This window comes from Fistularia commersonii, chromosome 31, assembly GCF_037954325.1.
Source record: "Fistularia commersonii isolate RoL2024-O1a breed Wild chromosome 31, RoL_Fcom_v1.0, whole genome shotgun sequence".
NCBI classification, from domain to species: Eukaryota; Metazoa; Chordata; class Actinopteri; order Syngnathiformes; family Fistulariidae; genus Fistularia; species Fistularia commersonii.
The window spans coordinates 5925269-5937500 of NC_141314.1; the positions used below are offsets into that span (position 1 = coordinate 5925269).

A 12232-nucleotide genomic window follows, 5' to 3' on the forward strand; every position below is an offset into this window, starting at 1 on the left:
TTTCTTCTTCTTCTTCTTCTTCTTCTTGAGGGGAACTAAAGGGAAACTTGGCCGTCTGGTTTGCCTCTGCGGTCAGCTCAGAGGAAACCTCCCTTGAGAGCAAGCTTTTTGCACGACACCAGCGAACAGGACCGGACAAAGGGAAGAGGAGCATACTTTTTGTGTTACACGTTCACCCCCGTGCTCAGGATCCCGCAGCTGATTGGAAGAAATCGATAGCTTAAAAAGCGTGAAGCCCAGAGGACGCCTGTATGGGATGTGATTCACGCAGAAAACATCACGTCGGGGCTTTCGGAGACGGGCGGAGCCGAGGCGTGTTCTTTCTTCTGGCGCCGCTTGAGGCTTCATGGAATGCGAAGCCCGGTCCAGATTCTGCAAACCGGGAGCGGCCAGAGCGTCCTCGAACCCCCTCACCGGCACCCAACGCTCCAGCCTGCACTTCCACCTTTGAAACCCCAAGATGCCCTATATGAGTAGAGACCATGTATATGTATGCAGTACGTGTGTGTGTTTTTGAATGTGTGTGATGAGTGAATACAATCAAGTGTATGACATTTTGAAAAACTGAGGTAATGACAGTGGAGAGCATTTTTTTAAAAATATTATATATGTGTGTGTGTGTGTGTGAACGAGTGAGAGGGAGAATACAATTAAGTGTAAAGTATTTTGAAACAGCAAGGTTATGAAAGCACTTTACAAGTGGGGATCATCTATCTATCTATCTATCTATCTATCTATCTATCTATCTATCTATCTATCTATCTATCTATCTATCTATCTATCTATCTATCTATCTATCCATCCATCCATCCATCCATCCATCCATCCATCCATCCATCCATCCATCCATCCATCCATCCATCCATCCATCTACTGTATATATATGTGTGTGTGTATACAGTATAAACATATATATGCGTTTGAATGAGTGAATGAATTACAGTGTAAAGTGTTTTGAAACAACAAGGTGACAAACGCACTATACAAGTAGGGACTATTCATATACACACACACACACACACATACAGACACACGTATATGTGCATATATATATAAATATATATAGATATCAAAATATATTTATATGTGAATGAGTGAATGCAATGTGACAAAAGTGCCATTCATATATATGTAAATACCTATATATGTGTGTGTGTTTGTGTGTGTATGTGCGTGTGCGTGTGTGTGTATACAAATGTACATAAATATACACGTCTGTGTGAGAAAAGCACTTTTAAATGTTATACTTGTTGAGATCATTTACATATATACAAATATAGATCCACAAATGCACACTTAAACTGTTCTCCATAATCAGATTTGGCATCTGCAATGTTTCTGGCTGAAAAGGGAACCATAATAAGGAAGATGGAAGTCAATTTAAAAAAGTAAACCCGCTAGTCCTGTTTAAAAAACAAAATAAAAAAAGAAGCAGCCTTTGCAGACACATGGCGCTAAAAGATTAGCAAAAAAAAAGCTGCACTGTGAGACCGAACAATGTTGGTTTCAGGAGAAAACTAGCGACACGCTACGGTATCGCTTAGCATTTTACTCGCACCCTGACCAGTGGCTCTCCACACTCAGGAGCGGTCGGCCGAGGGGTCTTGGACAAGATCGGGGAGGACACGTGCGAAGAGGAGGACGAGGAGGTGCGTTTGGTCAGGCGGAGTTTGAAATCGGCCGTGAGGAAGTAGTAGAGCACGGGGTTCAAGCAGCAGCTGAGGTTGGCCAGGCACAGAGACACGGGGTGAAACCGACGCACGGCCAGGATGGTGTCACAGTGCGATACGATCTTCTGCGACGCCATCAGGTAGAGCAAGAAGTTAAGGTGGTAAGGGGCGAAGCAAAACAAGAAGACGAGAAAGCAGCTCAGGACCATCCGCAAGGCGTGGCGCTTCTCTCCGTTTACCTGTTCCTCGTTCACGGAACTCACGGACTGGAGGCGGGGGCGCGACCGGGTCCTGGGCGAGTTCAGGTTATGCTCGCTCTTGACGCACTTCTTTTTGAGCGAGTGAGCGATGCGGATGGAGCTGTAAGCGATGCAGGCCAGAGGGATCAAGAAACCGAAGAGCTCGGCGAGGGCGATCATGACGACGGCCAGGATGGGATTCAGGGAGCGCATGGGCAAGTCCTTGAAGCAGCCGCCGTTTGGGGAGGTGGCTTTGGGCGCCCGGTCGAGTCCGCCGGGTCCTGCGGTCCAAGTCACTAGAAAGAACTCGTTGTATTTGCCCAAAAGTGGAGAAGCGGAACCTGGTGTGTACGACATGTTGGTGACGCTCCCGGATATGACGGCGGTACCAGAGGAGATGCCGCCGCCGCCGCCGCCGCTGCTACTGCGCATGAGAATAAACGGCGAGCAGGCCAGGCTGACCAGCGCCCACACCACCACGCTGATCAGCAGGTCGTATCGTTGCCTCCACTTGCGGGCGGCGAATGGGTGGAGGAGGAAAGCGCACCTCTGCACGCTGATGCACACCTGGAAAGCCGAACGGGGCGAAAGAAGAGCACAGTTGTATGTCCTTTCCCAGGAAAGGGGTATTTTCTTGTTCATACTTTAGCCACGAGATCAGTCGCTTACCAGGAACACTATGGCTGCATACATGTTGAGGTACTTGAGGTAAAAGCAAACCAAGCACATGCCGTGTCCAAAAGGCCACGTCTGGGTGAAGTAATAATGAATTCGGAGAGGCAGGGAGAGTATATGGGCCAGGTCTGCTAGCGCTAGATTTATCATAAAGATTGCAGCCTTCGTCTTCTTCCTGTGGTCAAACCCCCGACAAGTTAGCGACATTTTGAGTACATTTGAGGTGTCTGTGTGTGAGCGCTACCGTACCTGATATGCGTGCAGAGAAACCAGAGGGCGGTGCTGTTAAGCAGCAGCCCCGGAATGAACAGCAGCATGTAGAAGTAGGAGTACATCTGGTTCATACTCTGCTCCCATGTGGTCAGATTGTGGTTGCACGAGGAGTACGGCTCGGGCCCACTCCAGGGACCCGACACATTTGCAGGGACTCCCTCCATCAAACCGACGCCGGCGCCGTCATCCGAGGATCTTCTCCGGTGGTCTTTTCATTCGTGTAAACCAAACATCTGGAATCGGACAACAACAACGTACTAAGGTCTCAGATCGACGTTTGATTGTTTGTTCGAGCAGATCACAACTTCCGGGTGAAAGTAAAAAGGGACTCTGCAATGAGTCACCCACCCGTGTCTGGTCCAGATACCCGGCAGCTGCCTTAACTTGTAGTCTCGAGAATTAGAGAAGGGGAATAACAGGCACCATTTTGTGGCCATTAGATGTTGTGTCTTCATCCATCCATCCATCCATCCAACTCTGGGGGTGAGGGAGTTCCACTCCACTCCTCTCCTCCCAGCCACCTTTCAGCTCGGCCAGACAAAAAAAGCCCCACGGCCTATTGGAGGGCTTTGGAGGTCACGCCATCGTCCACAAAAAGCTATTCTGAGGTCCAATCACAGTACACCTCCTCCCCGAAACGTAAAACCCGACGACCGTTCTTGTGCTTCTACAGCCTTTTTGCAGAGGCAGGACAGCTTTCAACTACAATGCCGCTGCCTCGTCCTTGAAAGCCTCTCTTACAGACCTCCTCGGTGCTCATGGTCACACACCTCCTCCAGGTCCACAACCACAGGCCAAATTACACAAAGAGCTGAATGGCTGCTCCATTGGAGGCATACCACTTGGGGGCCGGATTTCTTCAGGTTTGGGCCTACCGCCACATGACAAAGCTCCTAGTTAAGGGCAACTGGACTGTCCGGGCCAAACCCTGCCCTCCTTGCCAGGCACTCGGTGGATCTGGGACACCACCAGGTGTCTCAAACGGGGCTGGATACCTGGATGAACTGTGAAATCAGACACAATTTAGAGCTCTCCTTGCCTGCTCCATTGCAAGAAGGGGAAGGGGGCCGTAGGGGACCGGGGTCAGGGGCGTGCCGGCGACCTCCCCTCTCTTGGACCTGTCTGGGGACCGTCCATTCCCAACAAGGCACCTTGCCATCTTTTTAGCGCTTGACCATCACGTAACATCCCTCTTAGTCTGGATCCTCACCAAGATGCCCTGTCAGGCAACAGGGCATCTTGGGCATCTCCCAGGGCCGGTGTCTGATGCTCTTGTGAGTAAGATATTTATGTAAGACAGTATTGCCTCTCGCCCAAGGACAGCTGGGATCGGATCCAGCGCTCCTACGACCCGCACTTCAGAATAAGCCTTCTAGATAAAGAATGAATGAACGAGTATTATTGCGCTAACTGGACCTCTGAAGTTAACTGGGGGCTCAACATCTTGCTCAAGGACAATTCGGTATGCAGACAGGAGGAGCTACTTCCATGCTAATGGTATGCTACGTGACCTAAGGTGTTTATGTTGTCGTGCATGCAAGGTTATTAGCAGCGAAACTAGATGAAAATATTTGAAATAAGTCAAAGCCGACTGGCACCCAAAGGGGAATCGATCGAGCGGTGGGTTTCGTATAGCAAACCCATGCCCTTCTTTCAGTGGTATCAGAGTGGAGTACTTAAGCCACAGCATTGAACGACCAGTCGCCTCATTCCGGGTTACACCTGCCAAAGATACCGCAAGAGATACCGCAAGAGATACGCTGATGGAACATTTTGTCCGACTGTGTTGCTCAGATATCTGAATAATAGATTCAAATACTAGCTTGCATCATTTGCAAGACTGAAGGTGACGCCCCAAGATGTTACAACAAAATACTACCTCTGCAATTCACACGGCCGTTTTCTCTTGGCAGGATCAGTAAGCGTGACAAGAGAAGCTCTGAACGTGCAGCTGCACGCACCCACACACACACACTTTCGGGTTCACGCCTCTGTAAGTTGATAAATGGAAACCCCTCGTTCTGGCATTTGAACACAGGATGTCAGACACCCAGCCGTCGTGTTTTGTTTGTCACAGTGACACAGCAACCGTCAAGCCACTACTGTTCTGCAACGACCACATGAAGAACAAGGATTCAAACTGAAAATCAAACTGTGAGGAGGTCTGCCATCACACCTCATGCAGAAAAATGCAAACATTCACCCTCTCAGTCAACATGAGCGAACAAAGTAGGGCCAAATGCGTCCCGTGTTGAAATTTACACAGGCCCGTAGCTTCTATCATAAAATCAATAATATGCGTCCGCCAGCACGATTGACCTCAGTACAAAAGTGTAAAAAAATGCTATTTCATATTTCACCAAAAGATGGCAGTAGACTTGTGTCCAGTTTGCCATGGGAAACTTTGTCACAAGGGTCAAAGGGCCTGGTGTGATCCTTTCCAGCCAATTTCAAAAATGGTAACTGTCACTAAATCAAGGAGCTCACCAAATATGGCACTCTTTGCAAAAAGTTGGGACACCCCTGATGTAGGATCTCCGGGGAAGCTCCTGCGGGACGAACCGGGAGAACTCTGAGGAACCCCATGAAGGAACATGGAGACAACCAGGGATCTTTCCGAGGAGAAAGCTCTGATACACCATTGTGGTCCAATTTGAAAATTCTACAAGAGGTGTTATTTGTGGTTAAATCGTCTGCAAAGATTGTTTTTCTTGTTGCTGGTAGCTAACCGCCGCTAACCACCGCGGCACCTCAAGCAAACGTGACACAAATAAACAAACTGAACATGACATTGAAATGAAAAAAGGCTTGGAGAGTAAAAGCACACGGTTCACAGGTGCAACTCGATGGCTACAGATAAAGAAAATCAAAGTTTAATGTCTAGTGTTATACAAGATCAATGCTGCGCTCATTTCTATGCACTAAGTACCTGGTCGGGCCTCCTTTGGCACAATTTACTGCACGGATGTGGCGTGGCTTTGGGAACGGCCCTCAGCTCATCTGCACGGATGGGTCAGGTGTATCATCCTCTTCTCGAAGACACCCCGAGAAGGGACGGTTGCACGAGGACGGTTTGCTGTAACACCACGGCCACTGAACAAGCTTTTGGGCGAGTGGGCAGCTGCTGCTGGGGGATGAAATCAGCATCTCCATAAAGCTAGTCAGCAGATGGAAGCATGAAATGCTCCCTGGTCGACTTCTGGGATCGGATCCTGCTTTTCCCACCACACTTTCTCTTTCCACCTAACTTTCTGTGGATGTTCTTGGCTGAGCTTCCTCCTGGAGGCCACCGTCTTCTGGAAACATCTGGCAAGTCTGCGGTCCTTCACGTGATTGTGTAGCATACCGATCCAGACTGAGACCGTCTAAAGGGAAACCTGGTTTGATCGATCGATCGATCAACCAATAAATTCATCCCCTAATCGAGTTCATTGGTTATTTAATTGATTAAAAGTTCAAGTGTGACACCACTACTTTCCAATTTTGAACTTTTTCACAACACTAATTATCTGAGAAAACGAATTTGCCATTTTCATGATATGTAACTCATAATTATCAAAATAAAAAAAAAAAAAAAAATAATGGCTTGATATATTTCACTATGTGTGAGGAATCAATATAATATGTGGGTTTCACCTTCTGACCTGAACGCCAAGAAATACTGAACTTCTTCAAGATGTAGTTTGTTCAACCTCACATACAGTTCAATGCAACAAACCTTTTTTTTCTCACTTTTCCCTTTTTTACTTATTTACTTTTTTCTTTCAACATATTTATTCTTCAAGAGGTTATTTATACTTTATGTCTTATATTTTTTCCCTCTCATATCTGGAACCCAGAGATGCCGCTATCGTCGCGTCCTGCTTTTTAAAGTTGTCGTGTCTGTTTTTGGTTCCACTGAACCTGAGAGCTGCTACCTTTAAATTTCGTTGTTTCATCTGTGTAATGACAATAAAAGTCCCGAATCTTGAACGGACCTGTTTATTATAACATCATTCTAAATAGCCAATAAACCCATGTGAGACTATACTAACATCGATTTGAATACGGAGCAATTTTATAGATATATTTTTGTTACAGAACATCTAAAAATGTGCTGTCCTTCTAATGGATTTCCTTCCTGACACTCTCCATCCTCCTCCCTCAAAAGAGGAACCTCATCTCTGCAGAGTTCAGCTGCACCTCCTGCCTCTTCTGCCGTGTCTCCTAAAGCATCACCGTTGTTGTTTTTAACCAACGGCAGAAAAAAAAAAAAGGTCAATAGAGGGAAGATGGTTGGGCTTACATCTGGAACGTTAGGGTCGCAGAGCAGCCGATCATCGGGTGTCATCAGGCTCCCGTCCACGCCGGACGATGATGGTGCGTCCCTTTACACCGAAGTGTTTCGTGCAGCTTTGGCAGTCAAAGTCAATCTTCATCTACTTCCCCCTACCGAAAAAAAATAACTTCCTTTTTTTTTTTTCAGTGTTGTTTTTTTCAATTGTGAGGGGCCGTCTCTCTTCTGGTGACGCGGCTTTCAAGCCGTTGCGTGCCGACGGATGTCAAAAGCTGTGGACCTATCCGTTGCCATGATATTTTTGAACCGCGCCATGTATGCGACATCCAAAATGAGGAAGCAAAGAGGCCGCGGGACGTCTCCACAGCCCAGATCGACTGAATCTGATGGTTAAACGTCGATGCCAAGCGCAGAAAAGACCACCAGAGGTCAGACTTGCAGTCTTAGAATACACTCCTTGGAGGATCGACATTCTTCTTCACATTCTTCCCGCCCCTCCCCTTTGCATGTTTATGTAAACTCCCACTCCTCCCGATTTCCTGCTCCTCGCGGTCTTCTGCTCGCCGCCCCCCGACCTGCAGTCGCAGGGTCAAGGCTGCTGCAGCACATGGTCAAATCACTCACCAGAAGGAGGCCCTCTCCGATTTCATCTCCTGTCCCCATGCATCAGGTACGGTTGTGCAGCTGTGAGGCCGCCCTCCTTCTCCACGTTGGATCCAAAGACCAAAAACATGATTTGTTACCGCGAGTTGCAGATGCAAGAACCTGAAGACCGGGTTCTTTAGGCCTTTCCTGAACTCTTGTGTCGACCTATCGTGTAATTGGTCTGATGGTCAACATATAGAGATGTACAACCATTCAGTCACGAGACGTACAGTTATTCACCCTGTCATTCACATGTCTGGACAATGTAGGGTCCCCGGTGAAGCTCCGGGAGGAACCCGGAGAACCCTGAGGAACCCCATGCAGACCCATGGAGACTCCACACAGAAAGGCCCCCCTGAGGGAAGCACAAACGTAGGAGTCACGGAAGGAGGGTTTGGCTAACCGTCGCTCCATAGCAGTCACTTCACAAGGAGAACATACAGTATGTGAGGTACTTCAGGTTTAGGGTCTTTACTGGAGACAAATCACAACGCTAACAGTGAGAGACAGCTCAAGAACATTGAAGAAACATACGAGGAGGAGGCGCGTGGACAGGGTGACGTTGTCAGCAGGCTGGGAACTTTTTCAAAATAAAATGAATCATCTGTTTTCACCTGTCCAACGCACCGAGTCGCAGGTGGGCGCTTCAGGTGCTAACAGGGCTAACTGCTATTAAACTATTGACACGTGACACTAGCGCTGAAAAAGCAATAACAACAATTGACATGTATACAAAATATGAAATTATTAAAATATAGATAAACACATCTGTCTAAATACATCATGCAAATGATTGGTTTTCAAATTGCAAATTGATAAATAAAATAATATCCATGCAGTGATGAAGGCACTGATTATCTGGTCACAAAGGCACTTCTTCAGCAAGGGGACTTTTATTTCATCCTGATCTGCTGACTTTTTGTGTTTTATTTATATACTTCTTTAAATGGACGGGTCACGCACAATAAATACACCCCGTTAGCTAGGCTAATTAGCGTTGTCAGTTCTTAGGTGTTTGTTAAGTGAGGGGGATTTCTGTTCATCCAACGACACATTTGTACAGAAAATATGTATCAGAGAAGGTTTGGGTGCATTTAGGGTCCTACTTGTATGCTCCGGGGCGATCGGCTTGCTCTTCATCACGTCACGAGGTGAGGACGCAGGTGTTTGTTTACACTCTGCCCGTGCAACCACTTCAGATACCATAACAATTGACCCTTGTGAATATACTGCAAAACTATTCATTCATTCATTCACCGCTAATCCTGCACTCGAGGTCGCGGAGGGGCCGGAGCCTGTCCCGAGTGACGGGTAGCCAATCGCAGGGTCACAAAGAGATATACAACCGTTCACTCACTCATTTGCATCATTTTGAGACCCACCAACCATTCACTCGCTCATTCACATGTCGACACAATATAAGGTCTCCAATGAACCTCCTGCATGTGTTCGGACCGTGGGAGGAACCCGGAGAACCCTGAGGAACATGGAAACCAAGGACCTGCTGGCTGCCGTGCCTCCCTGTGACAACATGATTGCTGTCATCTGTTTCACTAGAGATGTTATGGACGTTTGAACAGGGAAATTGGGGTTGACCGTAATGGAGGAGCTCCCCGAATCAGTAGAAGCTGCTCCAAATAACTGCAGTACAGTCAGCGAGCGCACATGGGAGTGCGAGCGCATTGTTGTACATAAGAGACTTTGGGCAGATCTGCGGTCTAAGGCCAGATTAAGACAGAGAGACCTCATTCAGCCCGTAAACAATGGGCCATTGCTCCAGTCATAATAAGCATTTGGCTTGTGACACAGCAAGCAGGCAAAGGTCCTCGGACAACCCTTGGCGGCCTCTGGATCCCGCGGGCTCCTTGGTGCGAGTGAAGAGCCTCAGCGGGGAGGTGACTGAAAATAGGCTTGCTGACAGCGGCCCGTCTGTAGCATGTCTCACCAAGCTAACAGCCACAAGGCCGGAGGGCGGGGGGGACGGGAGGTAGGAATAATAAATATAGCCGCGAAGCAATTCCAAACATGCGACGGCCCCCGGACATTAACATGACACTGGTTTATTTCTCAGCAGGTCGGCGACGCGCTGAGTTTTATTGGCTAAAGAGTCAAAACAGCGATATAAGGCAAAAAAGCTCCAGCTCTACATGGACGCAAACTCGGGGCTCAGGTATCGCAAAGTGGACTCCACGGCCCGTTCCGGCCACGCGGAACACGTCGTCCTCCGCCGTCCGGCGCATTTCTTTGTGTTTGTTTGCTAAGCCCGGGCGATGATGTGGTCTTTGTTATCTAGAGGCTCTGCGTGTCTCCGGACTATCGCCGGCGTGGCGGTGCAGCTGGGTCTCCGCTGGTCACTCATAATAAACACAGATGCATTCCTTCGCTCTCCTGCGGCGGATTACTCCGCAAAGCCCGGGCCATACCTCGGGACTTACCTCAGGACTGGACTAATCTGCTGAGCTATGTGTTTGTCGCTCTTCGGGGACAAAAACAGCTGATCGCTTTATTTTTCAAAATCACGAGCCGCTGTCTTCCGAGGCCCCGCCCGGCCCTTGGTGACCTTCCTTCCTCCCCGCAGAGTCAGAACTGACTCTCTGACATCTTGGTATCTTTCCCGTTGCTGGCCAGCGTGTGCGTGTCTCTCGGGAGGGTGTTTGCCGCCTCAGGGGTCTCGGTGTCACTGCGGGGAATACTTTCGGGCCGCGAACCCGATCCTTTGCCCCCCTTGGTCAGGCTTTTTTGGAAGCTCTCCGAGGTGAAGTAATACACCACGGGGTCCAGACAGCAGTTGAGACTGGCCAGGCAGAGGGTGATGGGGTAAAGCGTTCGGGCGAATCGCTCCACGGCGCAGTTGGCCAAGGCCTGGGTCCGCACCAGCGCATACAGGAAGAGGATGGAGTTATAAGGGACGAAGCAGGTGATGAAGATGCCGAGGTGCACCAGGATCATCCTTAAGACGCGCCTCTTGCTGTCACAGCCGTGGCCCGCGGTCACGGGCCGCCGCAAGGTTCGCAACACCAGCGAGGAGCATACCAAGTTGGCCAGGAGGGGAAGGAGGAACCCGACAATCTGGAGGTCGAGACGAGGAGACACGTTAGCAAGCTTGCGCGTGGGCGCTTTCTCGGAACGGTGGGGGTCGCGCGCCTGTCCCGCCCCTTACCTCGATGAAGATGGTGATCTTGGACAGGTACGTCTTCCAGGTGCTCTTGGAAAAGCCCTCGAAGCAGGCGGTGGCTCTGTTGGTGCTGTTGATGGTGGAGAAAAAGGTCACGGAGATCCCGCCGCCCACGATGGTCAGCCATACCGCCGCGCACACCAGCGCCGCGTTCCTGCGCGTGCGGATGGAGCGGGAGCGGAAGGGGTAGACTATCGCCAGGAAGCGATCTACGCTGATGCAAGTGAGGAACAGCATGCTGCCGTAGATGTTGGTGATGAAGGCCGTCCCCGACACCTTACACAGCCCGTCTCCGAAGGGCCAGTGGCGGTTTACGTTGTAAAAGACCTTGAAAGGCAGCGTAAAAACAAACACCAAATCCGATAAGGCTAAGTTAGTCATGAACATGGTCGTCTCGTTGCGCATCTTCATCCGAAAGCAAAAGACGAAGAGCGCCGCGCAGTTGGTGATCAGGCCCAGGACGAAGACCACGCTGTACACCACCGAGTACAAGTTGTACTTGAAAGAGTCGTCGATGCCGCAGTCCTCCATCCCGGTCTCGTTGAGCACCAAGCTCGCCATGGCGACGCAACTCGGGTCGCCGGGAAAAGGAGGGGTCTGAGGAAGGATATTTGTCCGAGGGGCGCGTCAGCGCGGGGGTCCGACGCTCAGCCCCCCCTGCGAGCCATCGTGGACGTTCAGACAGCGGCAGGATGCGGGGGCTGCTCCCGTCCTCCTGCCGAGACAAAAGGCAAAAAGGCCCGCGGTCACTTCCTCCCAATAATCGTAGGAACACTGGGGTCGGGCCGGGGGGGGGGGGGGGGGAGGGGAGGGGAGGGGGAGGAGAAAAACTACAATACAAGAGAAAAAAACTACAAATCCCTTCTAGCTTAGCGCAAAAAAAGGGCAACTGGAGTTCAACAAACACTACCTTTGATCCAAATACTTTGAACATAGTTCTTGTAGCTGTAGCAGTGCTACTGTGAAGGTGCCAAGGTGTGAGGGTGTGAGGGTGTGAGGGTGCCGCGGCAATAAACAGGTTGGATTCCTCCTAAATCGGACATTCTGGGCGTTCTCGAAGGTGTTTTTAGATCTCGCCCGAGTGGAAATCACAGAGCTACTTTGGATTCCCATGAGTTTGGAGTCTCCATGTTCTCCCCTTGTCTGCGAGGGGTTCCTTAGGGTTCTCCGGGTTCCTCACACAGTTCAAACTCATGTATTCAGTGCAGAACCTACATTATCAAGACATATGACTGAGAGGCTGAATACTTGTATCGCACTCTATAACTTATGAATGAAT

At 49.5% G+C, this 12232-nt stretch overlaps 2 protein-coding genes across 4 annotated transcripts in view; both read right to left on the reverse strand.

Annotated features, from left to right (window-relative positions):
• Positions 1–1218: 1218 nt before the first annotated feature.
• Positions 1219–7605, reverse strand: p2ry10 (P2Y receptor family member 10). Of its 3 annotated transcripts, none has more exons than XM_086178592.1 (5): positions 7143–7605; positions 5787–5981; positions 2834–3090; positions 2579–2759; positions 1219–2476 (listed from the first exon to the last, which is right to left on the reverse strand). In XM_086178592.1, exons 3-5 carry the CDS (start codon positions 3019–3021, stop codon positions 1541–1543), a joined length of 1305 nt encoding a protein of 434 aa, XP_086034718.1. In that variant the 5' UTR covers positions 3022–3090; positions 5787–5981; positions 7143–7605; the 3' UTR covers positions 1219–1540. The 3 variants fall into 3 exon arrangements, with proteins under 3 accessions (XP_086034718.1, XP_086034717.1, XP_086034716.1); XM_086178591.1 differs by having other exon boundaries at positions 5787–5984; XM_086178590.1 differs by lacking the exon at positions 5787–5981.
• A 2232-nt stretch (positions 7606–9837) lies between these two features.
• The window catches only part of lpar4 (lysophosphatidic acid receptor 4), a 7770-nt gene continuing 5375 nt past the window's right edge, over positions 9838–12232 (reverse strand). Inside the window, exons 4-5 of the mRNA XM_086178933.1 lie at positions 10939–11668; positions 9838–10847 (exon numbers count right to left, since the gene is read on the reverse strand). Coding sequence (XP_086035059.1) covers positions 10359–10847; positions 10939–11514 — 1065 coding nt within the window. The 5' untranslated portion in view covers positions 11515–11668 and the 3' untranslated portion in view covers positions 9838–10358. The remainder of the gene's footprint in view (positions 10848–10938; positions 11669–12232) is intronic.

What these genes read in the sequence shown, in the direction of transcription:
- p2ry10 (XM_086178590.1), bottom strand. Translation starts at nt 3,021, where the DNA reads ATGGAGGGAGTCCCTGCAAATGTGTCGGGTCCCTGGAGTGGGCCCGAG. An exon ending in TTTCTCTGCACGCATATCAG is followed by an intron (nt 2,760 to 2,833) that starts GTACGGTAGCGC and finishes GTTTGACCACAG; the next exon opens with GAAGAAGACGAAGGCTGCAA. An exon ending in ATGCAGCCATAGTGTTCCTG is followed by an intron (nt 2,477 to 2,578) that starts GTAAGCGACTGA and finishes TCGGCTTTCCAG; the next exon opens with GTGTGCATCAGCGTGCAGAG.